Source organism: Caenorhabditis remanei, chromosome X (genome assembly GCF_010183535.1).
Source record: "Caenorhabditis remanei strain PX506 chromosome X, whole genome shotgun sequence".
Lineage (NCBI taxonomy): Eukaryota > Metazoa > Nematoda > Chromadorea > Rhabditida > Rhabditidae > Caenorhabditis > Caenorhabditis remanei.
Window position 1 is genome coordinate 11189637 of NC_071333.1, and position 17796 is coordinate 11207432.

The following is a 17796-nucleotide window of genomic DNA, read 5'->3' on the forward strand; positions in this document are numbered from 1 at the left end:
AACAATAGCTAAACGAGATAGCTACCAGATTGTAGAAAATGATCAAAATTTCGAAAAAAACAGAAATAAATTTAATACTTTTAGCCTCAGTGGCTACGAGGAGTTAACTTTTGACATATTCGGATAAAACCAAAAAAGACAAAACGAACGAAATTTTGAAAAATGACAAATAGACTTGTTGTTGATACCACAATGTGTCAAATTGTATATAAATGAAAGAATATTCCAGAACCTATACTTTGTTTGTTAAAATAATACAAGCTGAACAGTACAAAGTGATTCCACAATTGAGTAGGGATACATTTTCTTTCATCTCAGAGACTTCTGTCAGAAAATTATACAAGTTGTAACATTCTGCGGGTAACATTCAACAAATGGGGAAAAAATGTTCCCAGGAATTGTGCTTCTCTTTATTGCTTACTGATAAAAACATGTAAAACTAAAACGCAGACTGTTAGAGCATGAGCGGACCCATGCCGTTCTTATAGACGGAGAGAGAAAATGGTTAAAGTATTCTTATCTTAACAAACTGTAAAACTTTTTAAAAAACGAGAAGTCGTTGACTTTATGACAAATTTATCGGCACTACTTGTGTCAAACAGTTATAACCATAATGACTACACAGAGTTTTCATATGACAAAAAATGAAAGTAGAAAGGAAATGGATGGCTACAGTAGGTCGGTTTCTCTTTTTTTCCATTGGTACTTGTCATTATTTCGGAAAAAACAAGAAAAATGAACTCATAAAACCTATACGATTTGAGGGGTTGAAAAGTCGAGCGCGAATTTTAATCACCATTCCTCGAACGATCTACAATTACGTTCTCTGTGTTGGATGGAACGAAACAAGCAATTATGTGGAGTGCATTTTCCAATTTTCAAGGGTACCCCAATTACGCCATAAAGTGCTTCTTCTGAGCAGTGACTTTTTGGGGAAATTTGAAATGGATTCGATAAAACTGTTTTTTTTTTTTAAATTTTCAGGATGGATTCTTTGAGAACCGATACATACAGAAAACGAGACCGGACCAAAAGTTTGTGACGGAGAACACATCTCACAGAAAAGAAAAAATTCTAAACTTCCAATGAGGTAATTAGGTTTTTTGAACTCATCTCAAAAAGGGTAAACTCATTTTGAACTCTAATAGCTGTCACCACGTTCAAAACACAGGATACTAAGCAGATGGAAACACATGAGATAGCAATGATTATCGAACAAAGTTCTATGAAGCATCTCTTCAAACTCCTCCGTAAAAACGTAGCTTTTTTGGATATGTGAGCCGCCGTATATCTAAACGAAAGAAAAGAAATAAATGAGACCCGAGCAGAGAATGCCCTCTCACAGAAGAGCATGAACATCAAGAGAGCGACCAATGAAGACAACAGAAAGAGGATAACCTTACTACGACAACATCTGCGTCTTACTCGAACAAATGACTAGCAAGAACACAAACACATTTTGGTGGCAAGAAGTCACTGGTTTTTCGAAAGTTTTCGTAACTTTTTGATTATGAGAAGAAAGGTGGTAAAATGAGAAGATGAAGAATAAAAAGAAGAATGGGAAACAAAAAAATGGTGGGAACTATCGAACGTGTTGTTTCTCTATCTATTATGTGCACACAAAAGTAGGTGACAAGAGAGAGAGAGAGGGGTTTTTGTCCACCGTTTTGTATCTTCTCCTTCTTTCCGCTTTTCTTTCCCTAACTTTTGCGACTATTTGATATTGCAGTGTTAACACAATCCAATGTAGACGCAGGAAATATGAAAGAGATGAGTGAAGAATTTCAATTTAAGAATGACGACACATGCTCTTGATGATTTTCATTTTGCTCAACCAGGGAAAGCTTGTGTTCCAGGACCGGAGGAAAATGCATGAAGAAAGTCTGCTAGAAAATAGTGTTCATGTCGATGTGTGCTCATGTCGCACTAGACTCGTTAAATTATTCTGAACATGAAACCGAGGTGTTTGCTGAAACAAGATATACTCAGATATCTAAAAATCAGGTGAGAAGAACAAAGAACTTTTGGAAGAATGTAAAAACAAAAAGCAAAAATAAACTACTGTTTTCCTGCTTCCAAGAATTTTCCGAGCTAATATTATTCACATTGACGGACACATGTAGAGTTAGAGTTTTTTTTTGCACGGGCGTTAAAAAAGAAAAATAAACACCGGATTTTCTTTCCACCTGCTTTTACACAACTCTAAAATTAAAAGTATTGTGGTTCACAGAATTGTAATTTATAATGTGTGAAGAAACACTGGACGTATGTATTGAAAATTTTATTTAGCTACTGTCTGTGTGATGAGAAAAAATGCTAGTAATGCGGTGCAGTATGCACCGGCTTTCGAATTGACCTCATAAATTCAGTCAATGAGTGCCTATCAAGAAATTCTCAATGAATTATAATTGAAGTGCAAAGCCGGCCAAGAAATGAGAGAGAAATGCTGGCGTCTTCGGTTGAAAATGAGGAATAATCGCGAGAGACACAGGGACCGAGCGTTTGAAAAGACGGCTCGAGGGCTGAACTCGGCGAAACGGATTAGACTCACAGACGGAAACTAAGGTACTGAACGTTATTTTTTCTATTTCTATTTCTTCTTTTTTCTTCATCTCGTATACGAATATGGAGAGTGGAGAGTCTTTTTTTCAAGAGCCAACGTCGTGTGTGTTACTAGGTTACATTCAGTTTCGTAGTGTGTCTGAGCACATTCGACTTTATTTTTGTTTTTTTTCTTGGACAATATCTGTCACTTTGAATGGGACTTGTAATTTTTCTTTCTTTTACGATTGCAGGTTTTTCTAAAGCAATATTTTGCTCCAAATTTATATATTTCTAGTAACAAGCTTGTTCATGAATATTCATACCAAATTTCAAAAAAAATTTGGAACGCTTCACGAATTTGCGTGTCATCCTTGCGCAGGGGCCATGCTAATCTTCTCTGTATTGTTCCAATTTTAGTATATGTTCTCGGAAGAACAAGAATGAGAGAATCGCGAGCGTTTATATACCCACCACTCGCCCAGCGGCCGACGTCTCACTGCGAGAGGCGACCTTGTGTGTCTCCCGTCATTCGACGGCGAAAGATTCGTATTTTTCTCTCGCGTCTCTCCATTTTTCTATGTGACCATGTTGTATTTCGTCTGCGACAAAAGGTCAGTAGAGTGCAGACGACGAGAGTAAAGACAAGAGATGCACGCAGACAGCGATACCATACAAAAGTGGGTCTTGCGGCGAATTGCCTGAGACTACTGCCTCGGCCACGACCGCGGTGAAAGACCATTGGTCTATTGGTCTCTCTGTATAATATTTGTAACACATAATACCGCTCGTTGCCATCATGTCATTCATTCATTCAACTCCTGCTCAGTTTTAGTGCGCACTCCGGTAAAAAACAGGCGGCAAACATCCTCTCATGTTGTTATCCGCCTGTATTCTACTCGTTTCTTATGGTTTTCTTCTTCTTTAAACTTAGAATACCTCGAAAAACACTTTAAAAAATTCCAGGAATGGCCGCTGTTGACGTCAACCACACAATTACTGGGCACAAGGCCGCTATCATCCGTAACTACAATACCAACCCAAGACTCATCTACCAAACCGTTTCTGGAGTCAACGGACCACTTGTCATCCTCAACGATGTGAAATTCCCTCAGTTCTCTGAGATCGTCAAGATCACCCTTCCAGACGGCACCATGCGTTCCGGACAGGTTCTTGAAATCACCAAGAACAAGGCTGTTGTCCAGGTTAGTGAGATTTTGAATTTAACAAAAAGAAATTGCAAGAAATAACTTCAAACGTGATGATTAATCTCTGGTTTTTACAGGTTTTCGAAGGAACCTCTGGAATTGATGCCAAGAACACCATCTGCGAGTTCACCGGAGATATTTTGCGTACTCCAGTCTCTGAGGATATGCTTGGACGTATTTTCAACGGATCCGGAAAGCCAATTGATAAGGGACCACCAGTTCTTGCTGAGGATTTCTTGGATATCAACGGACAGCCAATCAACCCATGGTCCCGTATCTACCCAGAGGAAATGATCCAAACCGGAATCTCCGCTATCGACGTCATGAACTCCATTGCCCGTGGACAGGTACATTTATTCGCCGGATGATGCTTATCAATAAACACAATCTTTTCAGAAAATCCCAATTTTCTCCGCTGCCGGTCTTCCTCACAACGAAATCGCAGCCCAGATTGTACGTCAAGCAGGTCTCGTTCAACTTCCAGGCAAGCCACATGAGCAAACCAACTTCGCTATTGTCTTCGCTGCTATGGGAGTTAACATGGAAACTGCTCGTTTCTTCAAGCAAGATTTCGAAGAGAACGGATCCATGGAGAATGTGTGCCTCTTCCTTAACTTGGCCAACGATCCAACCATCGAACGTATCATTACTCCACGTATTGCCTTGACCGCCGCCGAATTCCTAGCCTATCAATGCGAGAAGCACGTGCTTGTCGTCTTGACGGACATGTCCTCATACGCTGAAGCTCTTCGTGAGGTTTCCGCTGCTCGTGAAGAAGTGCCCGGACGTCGTGGTTTCCCCGGATACATGTACACTGATTTGGCTACTATCTACGAGCGTGCCGGTCGTGTCGAAGGAAGAGATGGATCCATTACCCAGATTCCAATTCTTACTATGCCAAATGACGATATTACTCACCCTATCCCAGATTTGACTGGATACATTACTGAGGGACAAATCTACGTCGATCGTCAACTCCACAATCGTCTTATCCACCCACCACTCAACGTACTCCCATCGCTTTCCCGTCTCATGAAGTCCGCTATTGGAGAGGGCATGACAAGAGAAGACCATTCTGATGTTTCTAACCAGCTCTACGCTTGTTACGCTATCGGAAAGGACGTACAAGCCATGAAGGCTGTCGTCGGAGAGGAAGCCTTGTCTTCTGATGATTTGCTCTACCTTGAATTCCTCGTCAAATTCGAGAAGACCTTCATTTCCCAAGGTAAAATTCTACTGCTAGAATTACAAATAAATAACTAACTTTTACAGGACACTACGAGAACCGTACCGTCTTCGAATCTCTTGACATCGGATGGCAACTCCTCCGTATCTTCCCACGTGAAATGCTTAAACGTATCCCGGAGAGCACCCTCGAGAAGTACTACCCACGTGGAGGAGCCAAGGAATAAGCAGATTTGGAACCGATTGTACACTAGCTTTGTCACTTCATTCCATTCCCTGCGATACTCTTCGTTTGACTTCTTTTTTAAAGTCATGTTTATTCCACAATTGTTTTATATTTTCTAGCTACATAGCAATATATTAGCATGTACTTCATGCGATTTGTATTCTTCTCTTCGCCACCCCCACAAGTGATATTTAATTCTCGTCATAGATTTGAAATTCAACAAAATTCTATGTTAGTTTATTTTTTACTTTATAAGCCCGATTGTTGTGAAAATTCACTTATATTAACGCGCATTGTCCTCCCGTGATAGCCAGAATTATACCGTTGTTTATTAGTTTCCACTAGATTTTTATCAGCAAATAAATGGAGCTATCACAAAAACTGTTAAATAATTTACAAGTTTCCAAGTTGGCTATAAACTTGTGACAAATGGAACGTCCTGAAATTGTAAAGTAGACTTGAAAACAATCAACCCGAAACAACACAGCGCGTTATCCGCGATTTCGAGAACGTCAAGCTTCCAGTGAAGGAATTGAATTTTAAAACATTGAAAATTTATTAGAAAATAAGTGTGCAACCATTATTCAGAATTATTAAACATCAATGACATTTGCTGGATCGTTGTCTTCGTAATTATTCCTCAAACTTGGAATACCTTCCAAGTCTTTCATCAATGTTTCCATAACATCAGATGTCTGAAAATCAAATGTTCAAAATTCCAAACTCTCCCTTGTGATCCCTTACTGGTTCTACATTAATAGCAGGCAAACGACGGCTGCTAACACTACCGGTTCTTCCGTGAATTTGTGGTTGTTCAATCTGAATTATACATATGCTAATTTATGCTAAACAAATCTGTCTCTTACATCAGTTTTGATTGTTTCCTTTGTGGTTTCCCGTTTATCGAGAGTTTTAGTGACGTAGCTCATCAAACGTTGCGCTAAAATTGTATTGATAAAATCATCATTCATTTGCATGCAATCCCAACTCACAGAAACGTCGTTTGCTCAACGTGGTTTGAGTTTCCGACTCGTCATCACTATCATCAAAGTTGGGCGAGCTTCTGATTATAGACCGACGGGTTCTCTAAAACATATAGTTGTTTTTCTTCTAGATGCCAACGGAATAACAAAGTTCACCTGGTCGAAAGTAGAGTTACGTCGTTGTTCGTGGAATGTACACCATATTTTGAGCAGACATAAAATGAGTCCAGTAGTGAGTGAGGCGAAGAAAATAAGAATGACGAGGAACACGACAAGACCATAGATGGAGTGGTCAGTGGTGTCAACTAGCTCAGTAGTCGTTTCCATCTGGAATCAAAATATCGAGATATCAAAAATGAAAGAAGGATGCTTGAGGTGTGGTTTGATGTGCATTCCGAATGTATATCTCACCGGAAATCTTCAAGTAGTTTGAACAAGAAATTGGTGCAACGGAGCACTCAGAGTAATCTGATGAGGAAGTTGTCAATTGAAAATATGATCTCTAGGATTATAATTTTATGTTATGAATGGTTTGGTAAAGATGAATGGGTAGATTGGAAAAAATGATGAGAAATAAGTGTTCCGATAGGAAAACACAGATTAACTGATTGATCATCAACAACAAGGTACAATTGTTTGTTATTTTTTATTATAGTTGCTTTTCAGGCTACTCAACGAACTTGTGTGGGCAAAATATGAAATCGAAAAAAAACACGGCTGGAGCTTTTTCCAAATTCTGTCTGACTCATTTAAATGGAGTACATGATCTTCTGCACAGAATAATATATAAGGTACTACAAGGTCTTTGAATCCAGAAGATATTTGATTATTAGTCAATTTGATATTGAAAAAGAAAGAAATAATGTTTTCCAGACAAACCAGAATATCATGTTGAGTTTTTTGAAAGACCTTCTCAAAATCTTTGAAAAACATTTTCATGTACTTGATACGTGAAAATACAAGGTTATTTATCTCATGTGTCTCAGTTTCTGAAGTTTTGAAAACAGCTTTGATTCTGCCGGATGATAAACAAACAAGTATAAAGTTTCCAGCAACGGATACTACATCGATTTTTCAAAAACAACTTTCAAACAGCTACATTCTCCTATTTCATACGATAAGAAAAGCATTTCCCTAAGCACAATTAGTTTTTTCACACAACTTCACTTACTTCGACAATGAACTTATTACATGGACTATCTGCAGGTATCATGCCATTCCATGCCGGTCTGAAAATGAGACTTTCCGAAAATGGAAACCAAAAAAAGAAAAGATGTTATATGAGAAGACATCTCCTAATGAGATAAAACATGAAACTGAAAAGTTGGAAACATCAAGGGTGGGCGGAGTAGGCAAGTATCAGATTTTTGAAGATGAAGAAAAGGAAACGTCAGAGATGATGACGACAACAAGTGTATTTTGGCCAGAAAAGGAGGTCCGATTGAACCAATTCGGGACTGCTTCCCCTTATTTTCTTACAACACTTGCTTCGTTTGTCGCGTATTCACTCGGTGGCACAAGTTTATTTGTAGACTTTTGTGACATCAATCCGTCAAGGAATGTTTGGAAAAAGATGAGTGATGAGAAGGCGGAAATGGCAAGGAGCAGAAAAGAAGAACGAAGGACGGATAAGGAAAAAAGAGATGTCATCACAGACCGGACATGTATTTGACAGGCTATCCCAAAAAAGATATTGCCAAAAAGAACCATTTATGCATCCAAAACCAGTTCAGAAAATAATACGAAATCTTGGAAAATAAAAATGAAAATGAGCAGAAAGAGAAAGAGCTCAGAAAAAGGAAAGCAGCGATTCTGAAGAGATTTTCGGTTTGCTGACTGAATTAGCAGATTTTTTCGGTTGATGGGGATAGAGATTGCGTGACGCGAGACGAATGCTTGAAATCTCATTAGCGCACAATTTTAAGAGAACATTTGAAAAATGATAGAATTTGAAATTTTAGATACAATCCCCTTGTGTAATGAAGAGTGCATTACGATAAGGGTAAATGGAAATTGAGGAAAAACGTGTATGGGAATCCAGGAAATTGAATATTAGTTCTCAGGAAGTAATATAATTTCTCGGAAATTAATATGAATCACTGGAGGTATTAGAATTCAATTGTTTCCGACAAGAACTGAAAATACAGAATCATTGAAACAATAATTGGTTTTAACAAAAAATTCTTAAACATGAAAATTGCATTGCAGATTTGAATACAAATTGTCTAACATTGAATGTATTTTGACTGCCCTAGTTGAATGCATTTTTTATCAGTCAAAATACTTTCCATATTTGTAGGCGGTATTCCACCAGTATTAGTTTTCACAAGCTTTTTCACATCCGAAACCTATAATAGGTATCTTCATTCCCATTTTGAAATTTGATGTAGCACGAGACACTGGACTATTAACGGAGTGTCATCTGAAATTAAATCAACATTTCATAAAAGTACTGTTATATCCGTGAAGATATATAAACCTGGCATAGCACCCTAGTTCACGTGCTCTACTTATTGAACTTGTTATTTCCTATGGAAATCAGTTTGTAAATAAACCTGTTCTGAATAACTCGCTTACGGCTCGATCGCCGTAAGCGAGTTATTCAGAACAGGTTTATTTACGTTTGTTACAATTCGGTTTTTTTTTCAAAACAATTTTTCGAAAAGCTCTTTCTTTGTTCAAATCATCATTCAGAAATTTTCTTTTTATCCTTTTTGATTTTTTGCATCCAAAGGACGCCCTTTTATCTGCAGGCTGTCGTGAATTTTGCTGCTTTGTCCGCAATGATTATTCATTTGCGTCTAATGCACAACATTTGCCCTATGGCACTTATTCCTTTTATTTTTTCATGAGACAAAACTTTCTCATTCCTAACAATACATTTTCGATTTCAGACAGTCATTTGACAATCATATGGATTTCAGAGTTTCCGACATGTCTGGACAGGAAAAATATCAGCATTTTATAGCAAGAATCAATTTTTTGAACCTCATCGAAAAATCAAACCCAAGTGACGCGTGGAAGCTTTTTTCCAAGTACTACGGAAGAGCAAGTGTCAGAATGGGAAAGTTTGTTGAAAACTGAGAAAGACGGAATTCCCGGCACAGCAAAGTAATCAGTTACTAGTTACCTTTTTGCTATTTTTTCGCTTTTGTTCTAGCTAAAGTGCATTGAATATATCTGATGTTTTGAACTTTCAGTGACAATCAAGAAGCTACTTCCAGTGAACTCACATTGACGAACATTCCACCTGATGTTGTAGAGAAGACTGTTGATGAGTGAAAATTGTAGCGAGACATTAAGGAGTTCAACCGAAAAAAAAAAATAAAAACTGATAAGACGACATGGAATCTCCTAGAATGGATGAAGTTTGGCACACCTTGAGGTGGTTAATTGATATACTATCCAATCTCAAACATTCAGTCAACTTGATTTCAGAAAGTTCCAAATTAGAAAGCCGAAACTATGACTACCGCAGTGTAATTGAGCACAATCAGAAGGATAAAAATTCTGGTCTGCACAAGGGAAAGGTCGGATTGTATTCTCCAAAATCAAATTAAAAATAAAAATACCATTACTCTGTAAAAAGTCTAACACGTTATTTTTCGACTTTGTTGTCATATAATCTATTTTATGGTACTGTTCCATTGACTTTTTCCCCCATGCGTTATTGTCTATAATTCTTGAGATGAACATTTTTCAATCCCGTTTTTCTTCATTTATATATGAAGCAAATCAGAATAAATACAAACTTATTTTTGAAAATGTTCGATAAAGGTTTGATTGAAATCGATGAGTCTTGAATGTCCAAGCAAACGTTTTCCAGGATGAGATTTAGGTCTGTTGTTGAATATAAAGAAATCATATTTTTGGTGCTTCTTTTGTTTAAAAATTTGTCTGCTGAGTTCGATTTTTGCTCTTTTTAGTGAAACTTCATGGTAAAACTAGGCTACAAGAACTTTCATAAAATAAAAGTTCATCTAACTATTCATTCTAGCATAAAATCACTGAAATGATCCAAGATTGCTCTTGTACAACTTGAGAAAAGAGAAAAAGACGAGAGCAGTCTTCCTTCCCCTTCCCTTCTTGTTCTTGCCCCGCCCACCTCCACACAAAACATAGCGGCCGGCGGAACCCGGCAATTGTCCGTCCATACACAGATAGTCCTCCCCGCGTCTTCATGTCATGAACGTTATTTCTAAATAATACTTCAGGGCCTTAACTAAGACCCGTCGTACAATTTTTGGGCGCCCTTTCCTTCACAGGACTGGGTGAAAATAAGCGAAGAAGGTTTCTCGATAGAGAGTATAATAGTTGGTAGAGATTAATAAAAATACAAAAGAAAATCAAACAGTTATATGGAAAGACACATGAACAAAAGGCGAGCAGTACAAAACAGAAAAAAGTTATGATTTTGGAAAGGAAAGAAATATAAGTTGCTTGAAATTTGATTAATACAAATTACGCAGGTTATACATGCAAATGGATTCAGAAATTTGTGAATTAATACGGTAAAGTCTCTAGACAGAGAAAAGGGTACGTGTTCAGAAAATAAATGGACGGTCTTTGTTTGGGTAATATAGAATGTGACAAAGCAAGTGCAGGGTATTAAAAACCAAATGTAATTGGCTTGATGAATAGTGAATGCAAATTTAGCGGCTGTGTGTTAATTTTCTGTCATAAAACGGCTTGTATGCCAGTTGATGTGTTCGAAACATGGATTCAGGTGTGATGTTTCTCTCAAAAATAACAAAAATAAAATGGAGTCATTTTTCATTGTGTTCTCCCAATTATCAAAGCTAACAATCCATTGCTTTTGTAATGTTTTGCATAATATCAGAAACATTTGCATTCCTTCGGGACTCAATCAATAAAAACCATATTTATGTGCAAAATCAACCTACTTACTATTCTAAAAATGCTGTAAAGTGTTTTTTCCTACAATATAAAATGGTTTTCCAATGTCCATCATGTTTTTATTCTTTTTATCTCTCATGCCGTCGCAACTGTTCACATTTTTGTTTCTTTTTCTTCACTTTCCTTCACCCATGTTTTGCAGCACAATTACAAAGGTGTTCACCTCTTATTTCGCCTTTTCTTAAAACCTGAGTTTATTCTTCGTAAACCCACCCGGATTACTGTTTGTCATTTGTTTTCTTACAGTGATGTCATCCGTCCCAGCTATGAGAAAAGAGCAGCAGTTAGCCGAGTTCTTGCTCAACATGCCACTATGTATCTTCTGCAATAGTTTCCACAAATCCGAAAACTGTGACAAAGTGGTGGATACTGTGAAGAGAATCGAAATTCTGTTTAAAAAGGAACTATGTCTAGTTTGCATCAGTCATCACAGGTCATTTGTCTGCCCAAGAACTTCGACAATCTGCTCAATGTGCAACAAAATGAACCACCATGTTGCTATTTGTTATCTGAAAGACTCGAAAGTGGAGAAGAAGTGAATCAGGATCATTCATAATTATCTAGTGTTGACATTTGATGATAAACCTATTTGTATTTATTTATTACACTGGAAGTTCAGAGCATTAAACCGCCATCAAGATTTCTTATTGCTCTCTCGCGTGCGATATACATGAAATCCTGACTGCATAGCCAAAAATCACCTGTCTCTCTAAAATCAAAACAAAAGAAACCATTTAGGAATTTAGCATATGATTGAATCTTAGAGGATTTGAATTTGGAAAAAGTGTTACTTCATTTTCTTCAAAGATTTTTTTCAAGTTCAATACAGAATAAATAGTGAAATGTAAAAAAAACTGATCTGTCGCTCAACGTGAAATTGTTACATTTTCCTTGGGAAACCTATTTCGAAAAATCTTTGACTACAGAAGCGTAACAAGCTCGCAACGGGGCATTATTGATCTGTTTTTGTATGAAAATCTCTTGAAAATATGTTATTCTCGGCTGCAACATTTATTGAAAATATTCGTACGTTATAAAAGACGTTAATTTTGAAAAATGGCGTTACAAATTAATCGTGTTCAAATTTCATATGTAAATTCATGAATAATCTCTGAATGGCGCTCAACTCAGCTCGTTTACAAGCTTTCATCATGAACTTAATATCAAACCTAATCATTTTTGACGTTTTATTACATTTCGTTGAAAAAACGTTGAAAAAATTATTTATCTCCAAATTTGCCAACTTCTTCTAAAACTACCATCCCGTTTTTTCTTCGATAATCGGAAGGGAGAGGAGAGTGGGCGGAGTCACACTGCGTGCATTACATAGCGGCCTGCGGAACCCGGCAAGTGTCCGGACAGACGGTGAATGACCTCCTTGCATTTGAATGCCAAGAACATTAAATCTATAACACTTCAGGGCCTTAATAAAGACCCGTCGTACAATTTTTTGGACGCCCTTTCCTTCACAGGACTGGGTGAAAATACAATGAATACTGTTTCAGCCAGGGACTGACTGAGATTGAGCTGAACCTAACAAAAATAATGGCTACACGGAATATTGAATGAGTTCCCTGCAATTCTTTGTCATACACAGAGTCTGGATATTCGAAAATGTCTTGATGTTGACAGTTGCAGAGTGTTTTATTTACATGACGAATTCTTGAACCCTGGCATATTGAAAGTGGAGTTTCAAAAATTTTCCGGTGAATTCGAACAATAACTATACGATGTTTTTATTCCAAACATTAAACATTTTAGCTTAAACTATCAGTTTTTAATTTCCTATCATCGAGGCTCTTTCCTTGTTGAAAACCGCAACGCGCACGCTTTGAGCAGGGCCTTTAGCATGTGTAGAATGTGCGCTCCATCGTACTGCAGCGGTTTGGAATAGTTTTCGGCATATTCATCGTTTTAGGGAGCTTTTCCTCGGCCGTTTCAGCTTTTTCTCCCGATTTCAATTTTAGATTTTTGTAATAATTTTTGAATGTCTTCTAAAAATAATTGTTCGATATTTCCCATAATTCCGGAATGTGCAATTGGCATGTAAAATCGATAACCGCATACTGGCAAACATGTCCCGTAATGGCATGTTCCTCGGAGAAGTAATAGACTCACAAGCTGAGAGCGGACCGAAAAATGGAATATGGCCTCACTGTGACAATAATATTCTGTCAAAATTAATGGAGGTTGTCGGAATATGCAATTGAGGAACATCATTGCCAGCCGAGGAGGGGAAATCCGCAGGGAAGAAGATGGAATGGACTGTTGAAGAAAAAGGAATATTATACGAGCAGAAAGTTGGTCACACAAAGCCCACGTGAGTTTTCCTTCAATTGGTGTCCTCATTCCACAGCATCAAAAAACGTGGAAGTAAAAGATAAAGTATGAACAGATGAAGTTATCCAGATTGTTTGATGATGGCAACTTCGAGAAAGAGGGAGTAACAAATTACTCGTAGTTAATGAGCCTTACCAATCGCTAATTTTACTCACAAGGATGTCAACTACAAAAAAAGATTATGCATGTATCGGATGATCACAACGAACTGACGCTTTCATCATGAAACAAACACAGCCGAAATCAGTTTCCACATGATTAACAGCAAAGTTGTGACAAATCTTCTGAATAAGTCTATCTTCCAAGTTTCTGAGATATCGAGAAAAAGTGAGTTGCTGGTTGAAGCAGCTATTTTGCTGTCCCCGACTTCGTTGTCATTCCCAAATCTGCATAGCTCAATGGTTGTGGATACGTCGATACGTTGAAGCTAATCACTCGTTTGAAGTCGTAAAAACGTTGAGTTCTACAATCCACTTTAGCTTTAATATGAGTTTCAATTTTCATACTTTTTAAGTGTTGGAAAATGGTCGGCTTGTCGTTTTTGTATTAGTCTATTGAGTTGTTGAATCCCAAATGATACTCATGTTTTCGTTATTCTGATGACTTCATTATTTTTATTAACTCGTGTTTTCCTGAAGACTAGTAGATTTCAAACGAAATATTCTAGTTATTTAACTTTATTATAAATTAGAAAATGACTTTTAAACCAGTTTTTTTTACTTCTTTTCCTATAGAACTTTGAATTCAGGTCTCTTGTATTTTTCCTCATCTTCTTGTTCTTCGTGCGTAACCACATATATCCCAATTATTCTGAACTCTTTTTGATTGTATTTGATTTGATTCTTCTCTTCACGATTTTTAATCGTATCTCGAATAAATAAATTCAATGATTCTAAGCAAAAACATGGATTTTTTGATTTGCAATCCCGAATGATATGGAAGAGTGTCGTTGGAAGGATTAGCATACCTGCTTTCTTTTTAGGTCGGAATTTCTGAAACATCCCGCGTGCTCCATTTTCTCAACTCTTCGACTCGTTTTTTTCATTAATTTTTTTTTTATAAATTCGGAAAGTATTTGAGATTCTTATAGACTCTTCAAATTATTCTTGCTTCATACACTGCAACATTATAAACATTTCTCGATTTTTTTCAGCTGCGAAATGGAAGAGAGAGTACCTCTCATATATCCTGGAGATTGCAGCGGTAATATGTTAGTGGATTGAGTAGTTACGGTAGCACAACAAATGCCGAAAATGGGAAGACTACACATTTTTCTAGAAGCATTGGGCTTTTGCAATGCATATTTTAACTATAATATATGAACAAACACACGTTTTAAAGTGATAGCCATCGTTTCTAAAAACAGACTGAGGTCAATAAAAAGGAAGAAAAGATATTTTTGTTATGTATTTTTTTAAATACACTCAGAATTTTGGGGTCACAAGAAAATTTTGCTGGAGATAGATCACAAAATTAGTATAAAACAAGTTAAAGCATCTCAAAAAGTTCAGAAATGTTCTTTTGCGGTGCTTGTTTATTCTTAGCATGAAAATTTCCGTAGGAGATCATAAAGAGAAACTAGTGAGAGAAAAGAGACATAATTTTTACAATGAAAATGGAATGCGAGAGTGCATTTTTGTTTACTTCGAGAGTTTTCACACTTTCATCCAAGAGGATTTTCATTTTTCCCATGATTTTAAGTTAATTAATATTGAAAAAATACACAGTTGAGAAATAAATTCCTTTTACCTTGAAAATAAAATTTCCAGTTTTTTCTCCCGATAGGAAGACACTGCTATTCAGAAAAAAACACGCTAAACATACGCACGTTTAAGTTCCAGAGTTTTGAACACCTAACGTACTATTGTACCTGAAAACTAAATATATCGTGCCATATATCGTGCATAGAATCTTGTTACATGTGTACATAATAATTGGTCCATAGGATCCACATTGACCAAGTCTTACCGAAAAAAAAGTATTAATTTTTCAGCCCGCCACCTATTGCAAAGTTGGCATGCTCCCTGGAAAAAACGAGAGCATCTTACCAGCTGGACTGGTACCTCAACAATTTTTCCGACCACATGGATTCTGAAGAACCGAAACAGTTTTGCACGTGAGAATATTTCCTAGACAAGTCAACACACTTTCCTGACATTTCAGAAGTTTTGGAAATGGAAAATACAAGTTTTCTTTCGGATTGGTACCAGCAAACGAAATGGAGGAAGACGACGGTGATGTTTTTATGCGTCTTACCATTGACAGTGAGTAATTATTAGGATCAATTTCAAATTATAAATCTCTGTTGGACCACAAAACTCAATTCAAAGTATGTTATCTCGCAAACATTAAAACTTGTGATGGTGGGTTGTTTGCAATTAATTTGCACAAATTATGAAAAAAAAACAATATTGCAAAACAATAATAATTGAACAGAAGCTTTTGATACACAATATATCTTGCCTATCTATTTTCAGAATGTCCGGTATCAGACAAACCTGTAACTATTGCTGTTTACCTCAGAACAGCGTCAGGTGAAAGAAAGGTAGCTGAACGTGTTCATGTTATGGACGACGAAGATGTAATTGGATTTAAGTTGTTCGATTTGGAAAAGTTTGTGGTAGATAAAGTACTTATCTGCTCACCCGTCACACAGTTTTTTCCAGAAGTCTCCTTCGAGCTTCACTACAGATGATATGCTTCACGTAATCTGCCGAATTACCATTGAGGGAAAGCAACTCAATTGCTGCAGTAACGTATGGAGACCTCCAGCATATAACAAACCATTAACTCCTGAATCCGTGGCTGAAGGTCTAGCTTCAGGCTCTTTTGTAGGCCCAATATTTGGTGCACCGTACCCTGGTGGCTTATTTGAGGCTGCTGCTGCAGGATCGGCTGCTCGTTCATCTTCTACTGCTGGATCATCTTCCGCTTCTGAGGAAACTTCAGATGGAGAAAATTCTTCTCCAAGAGCAAAACGTGCAAAATGTGCAAAACGGAATACGCAACCAACTCCAAGAGGTATGTTCTATAAAACACTCGGCATTCTATTTGAAGAAATGTTACATTTGGTGTTTGCCGGTTCACGGTGTCACGGGTTTTGGCTGTTAAATCCAAAATTTCTTTTATTTTCTTATTTTCTTTGTGAAATCTTGGTACGCAGCATAATCGGTCATTTTTTGAGTTGGTTTATACCAGTTTTCACGCATTTTTACTCCTCTTTTTGATCACCGCAAGTATTTTCACTAAAAAAATGATTCAGAAGACTATTTCGAATTTTCCGCAAAAATGTAGATATCGGGCAGAATGCGGTTAGTTGCATTACTCACTCCCACAGTATTTGCCAGTTGAATTCCAAACCTTCGATTTCCAAAAACTTGAAGAAAATAACTAAACGCATTTTTGAAAAAATCCTAATCAATACAATTTCAGACGGGTTCGAGGAGTTATTCAATTCTGGAGACTTTTCGGATTTCACAATAATTGCATCGGACGGAACAGAATTCAAAACTCATATGTACATCCTTTCCACTTTTTCCGAGTACTTCCAAAATGTTTTACACGACAAAAACAGCAAGCCATTCATCGAGAAACGAATAAAATTCAGTACTATTTCCGCTGAAGTACTAGAATTCATTCTACGACACATTTATAAAGAACCAGCTTTGCGACCTCCTATTTTGGAAGATCAATTAACGCCTGAATTGTATTCAGCAGTGCAACTGTAAGTGTTCAAACTTGCCTTCGATATTATCAATGCTAATTTCAGATTGAAAGTTGAAGTAGTTGTTCAAAGCATTGCCGCTGGTCTTCATTCGAATGTGCACGTTTATAATGTTATAAACCGTTTGTTTGCTGCAACGGATTATGGCATTTGGTGGACTAAAGATTGTCTGCTTTCCTATTTAATCGAGAATCGCTTCAGATCATTCGAAGAAAATGTTAGTGGAATTTATAGGTTTTCTGTTTGATTCGAGCTGTAGTTTTTTCTTCCCCAATTCAATTTATTTTCAGGAATATATCGCTTTGCATAAGAAGAACCGTTACTTCGCAAATGAACTGTTTGATAAATGCTTCATGGTTTCTATTCCAAAGGAAGTTGCGGATGAACTAGCAAGGTTAGAAGCGGAAAGAACCAAAGCAATATTCGGTTAAAACATGACGTTCCCCAACAAATCGTGATCTCTATTTTTTCTCTCTCTCTCTGGTTAATGTTTCTTTTGCTCTAGTTTTAAATTGTAGAATATTTGACTGCAACTATTTTTCTTTCATTAAAAAAATAATAAAATCATCAATAAATAACTCAATGTCTTTTGTTTTGGTTTAATCTGAAAAACTGAACTTTTCAGAAAAAAAAACTGGTTTACTGGTATTGAAGAATTTTCAATTTAAGAAA

At 36.9% G+C, this 17796-nt stretch overlaps 4 protein-coding genes across 4 annotated transcripts; 2 read left to right on the forward strand and 2 right to left on the reverse strand.

Annotated features, from left to right (window-relative positions):
• Window positions 1–3509: 3509 nt before the first annotated feature.
• Window positions 3510–5161, forward strand: GCK72_024207 (uncharacterized protein; the record flags this gene model as incomplete). The annotated part of the gene is made up of 4 exons (XM_003117624.2): window positions 3510–3746; window positions 3827–4096; window positions 4146–4974; window positions 5022–5161. 4 exons carry the CDS (start codon window positions 3510–3512, stop codon window positions 5159–5161), a joined length of 1476 nt encoding a protein of 491 aa, XP_003117672.1.
• Window positions 4223–5248, reverse strand: GCK72_024208 (uncharacterized protein; the record flags this gene model as incomplete). The annotated part of the gene is made up of 3 exons (XM_053735772.1): window positions 4223–4435; window positions 4668–4960; window positions 5014–5248. The coding sequence occupies 3 exons, from the start codon at window positions 5246–5248 to the stop codon at window positions 4223–4225; spliced, it is 741 nt and encodes a 246-aa protein (XP_053579338.1).
• A 505-nt stretch (window positions 5249–5753) lies between these two features.
• On the reverse strand, window positions 5754–7356 carry GCK72_024209 (uncharacterized protein; the record flags this gene model as incomplete). The annotated part of the gene is made up of 6 exons (XM_003118195.2): window positions 5754–5855; window positions 5905–5979; window positions 6027–6100; window positions 6153–6246; window positions 6300–6470; window positions 7315–7356. The coding sequence occupies 6 exons, from the start codon at window positions 7354–7356 to the stop codon at window positions 5754–5756; spliced, it is 558 nt and encodes a 185-aa protein (XP_003118243.2).
• A 5959-nt stretch (window positions 7357–13315) lies between these two features.
• Window positions 13316–17555, forward strand: GCK72_024210 (uncharacterized protein; the record flags this gene model as incomplete). Its single annotated transcript, XM_053735773.1, has 8 exons — window positions 13316–13380; window positions 15394–15516; window positions 15564–15664; window positions 15878–16020; window positions 16067–16421; window positions 16833–17124; window positions 17170–17341; window positions 17415–17555. 8 exons carry the CDS (start codon window positions 13316–13318, stop codon window positions 17553–17555), a joined length of 1392 nt encoding a protein of 463 aa, XP_053579339.1.
• Window positions 17556–17796: the final 241 nt, after the last annotated feature.